This window comes from Theropithecus gelada, chromosome 6, assembly GCF_003255815.1.
Source record: "Theropithecus gelada isolate Dixy chromosome 6, Tgel_1.0, whole genome shotgun sequence".
NCBI classification, from domain to species: domain Eukaryota; kingdom Metazoa; phylum Chordata; class Mammalia; order Primates; family Cercopithecidae; genus Theropithecus; species Theropithecus gelada.
The window spans coordinates 31,517,178-31,520,383 of NC_037673.1; the positions used below are offsets into that span (position 1 = coordinate 31,517,178).

Consider the following 3,206-nt stretch of genomic DNA (forward strand, 5'->3'; position numbering starts at 1 on the left):
AGGTCAGGAGATCGAGACTATCCTGGCTAACATGGTGAAACCCCGTCTCTACTAAAAATACAAAAAACTAGCCGGGCGCGGTAGCGGGCGCCTGTAGTCCCAGCTACTTGGGAGGCTGAGGCGGGAGAATGGCGTGAACCCGGGGGGCGGAGCTTGCAGTGAGCCGAGATCGCGCCACTGTACTCCAGCCTGGGAAACACAGTGAGACTCCGTCTCAAAAAAAAAAAAAAAAAAAAAAAAAAAAAAAATATGGGTGAGGGCTCTCTTCGGTCCGTATGACCAAGATGACAAAGAAAAGAAGGAACAACGGTCGTGCCAAGAAGGGCTGCGGCCATGTGCAGCCTATTCGCTGCACTAACTGTGCCCGATGCGTGCCCAAGGACAAGGCCATTAAGAAATTCGTCATTCGAAACATAGTGGAGGCCGCAGCAGTCAGGGACATTTCTGAAGTGAGCGTCTTTGATGCCTATGTGCTTCCCAAGCTGTATGTGAAGCTACATTACTGTGTGAGTTGTGCAATTCACAGCAAAGTAGTCAGGAATCGATCTCGTGAAGCCCGCAAGGACCAAACACCCCCTCCCCGATTTAGACCTGCGGATGCTGCCCCACGTCCCCCACCAAAGCCCATGTAAGGAGCTGAGTCCTTAAAGACTGAGACAGACTATTCTCTGGAGAAAAATAAAATGGAAATTGTACTTTAAAAAAATATATATATATATATGGGTGAGGTAAGAAGCTTACATAAATCTTTTTTTTTTTTTTTTTTGAGACAGAATCTTTCTCTATCGCCCAGGCTGCAGTGGAGTGGTGCAATCTCGGCTCACTGCAACCTCTGCCTCCTAGTTTCAAGCGATTCTTCTGCCTCGGACTCCAAGGAACTGGGATTACATGTATCCACCACCAGCCCCGGCTAATTTTAATAGAGACGGAGTTTCGCCATGTTAGTGAGACTGGTCTCCAATTCCCGACCTCAGGTGATCTGCCTACCTCAGCCTCCCAAAGAGCTGGGATTACAGGTGTAGGCCACAGCGCCCGGCCTTAAACAAATCTTTACTAACTGTGAATATCCTAAGTCTTTGACTTTTTCTCAGCTAGACAGCAAAAACTCTTGCTAGGAACTGTTTGTTCCCTGAGTGGTCTTGTCCCTGCCACAGTTCATCTAGTGTTATCACATTGTCTAAGATTGGGTGTTCTCAAAGGTAGAACTTGTCCTTCACATGTAGCACTAAGCTTTAAATATCCCCAGACAAGGCATGTGAATCCTGTTATCTGTTTTTCTGCCCAGTATTCAACCAGCATGCCCTGGCACCACATAAGGCTAGGTGTGTTCTGACGGCTGGGTGTACTCACTGTGCCGATGTTGAATATTTTGAATATGGTAAGTGCTCACATAATGTAGTTGCTAGGTTCTTAGAAACTGCAACTTTAAGTGAAATGACGAATAATGAAACTGATTTTACCCTAGGCTAATTGATATAAACAAGAATTAAGATGCTACGGCATATTTCTGGTAACAAAAACATTACCAAATTTCTTTTTTTTTTTGAGGGGGGAGACAGAGTCTTGCTCTGTCTCCCAGGCTGGAGTGCAGTGGTGCGGTCTCGGTTCACTGCCAGTTCTGCCTCTCAGGTTCACGCTATTCTGCCTCAGCCTCCCGGGTAGCTGGGACGACAGGCGCCCACCACCACTCCCGGCTAATTTTTTGTGTTTTTAGTAGAGACGGGGTTTCACCCTGTTAGCCAGGATGGTTTTGATCTCCTGACCTCGTGATCCACCCACCTCGGCCTCCCAAAGTGCTGGGATTACAGGCGTGAGCCACCACGCCCGGCCCCAAATTTCTATTTTTAAGGTAGGGTCTCATTCTATTGCCCAGGCTGGAGTGCAGTGGCATGATCATGGCTCCCTGCAGCCACAACCTTCTGGACTCAGGTGATTCTCCCACTTTAGCCTCCAGAGTAGCTAGGACTACAGGCTCACACAACCACATCTGGCTAATTTTTTAATTTTTTGTAGAGATAGGGTCTCACTATGCTGCCCAGGTTGGTCTCAAACTCCTGCCCTCAAATGATCCTCTCTCCTCTGCCTCCCAAAGTACTGGGATTACAAGAGTGAGCCACTGCACCAGGTGCAAACGTCTAAAAAAAGACCAAAACACTTCTAATTTTAAACACTGAAATAAATGTGAGCTATCCATACATTTAAGAAAGATGATAAAAACAAGTAAGATCATCGCTTATGCCAGTTCAGAGTCACAGGTGGCTGGAGCATCTCCCAGCAGCTCAGGGTCCAAGACGAGAACTAGCCTGGACAGGACGCCATCCCATCACAGGGCGCACTCACACCTCCACCCTGACTGGGACCTTCTAGACATGCCAGCTCACTTACTTTCACAACTTTCAGATGTGGGGGAAACTGGAGTTCCCAGAGAAAAGCCACATATACAGGGGGAAAACATGTAAATTCCAGACAGACAGTGGCCCCAACCAGGAATCCGTTTTTCTTCTTATAGGCATTATAATGAAACAGTGTTGAATGAAATAATGTGATTTGAGGACCTGCTGTGTTCACCTCACTGTATTAACAATAGGTAGGGATGTATATGATATGGAAGAATAAAAGAAGGCAACTGCTGGGTTTTTTTGTTTGTTTCTTTGTTTGTTTTTTTGAGACAGAGTCTCACTCTGTCACCCAGGCTGGGGTACAGTGGCATGATCTCAGCTCACTGCAACCTCTGCTTCCTGGGTTCAAGCGATTCTCCTGCCTCAGCCTCCTGAGTAGCTGGAATTACAGCCGTGCACCACCATGCCTGGGTAATTTTTTGTACTTTTTGTACAGATGGGGTTTCACCGTGTTGGCCAGACTGGTCTCAAACTCCTTACCTCAAGTGATCTGCTTGTCTCGGCCTCCCAAAGTGCTGGGATTACAGGCATGAACCATTGTGCCCAGCCAACAACTGCTTTAACAGACACACTTAAATTTGTACTTTCAACTTGACAAACTTTAAAATAATTTTCTTGGATGAGTCTTCTTCAGAATATGTTAAAAACAACTTTAAATTTTTTTCCTTCAGATATTTCTGGAAGGAAAAGATTCATTTGGATAAGTTGTGGCCCAATGGTTAAGAAAAAATGATTTATAGTATTTAAAGTTGTAAGGCCGGGCACTGTGGCTCATGCCTGTAATCCCAGCACTTTGGGAGGTCGAGG

The 3,206-nt window shown here is 46.2% G+C and overlaps 1 protein-coding gene across 1 annotated transcript; it reads left to right on the forward strand.

Annotated features, from left to right (window-relative positions):
- The first annotated feature begins 284 nt into the window (after positions 1–284).
- LOC112626461 (40S ribosomal protein S26-like) lies at positions 285–698 on the forward strand. The gene has a single exon (XM_025388560.1). It carries the CDS (start codon positions 285–287, stop codon positions 630–632), a length of 348 nt encoding a protein of 115 aa, XP_025244345.1. The 3' UTR covers positions 633–698.
- Positions 699–3,206: the final 2,508 nt, after the last annotated feature.

What these genes read in the sequence shown, in the direction of transcription:
- LOC112626461 (XM_025388560.1), top strand. Translation starts at nt 285, where the DNA reads ATGACAAAGAAAAGAAGGAACAACGGTCGTGCCAAGAAGGGCTGCGGC.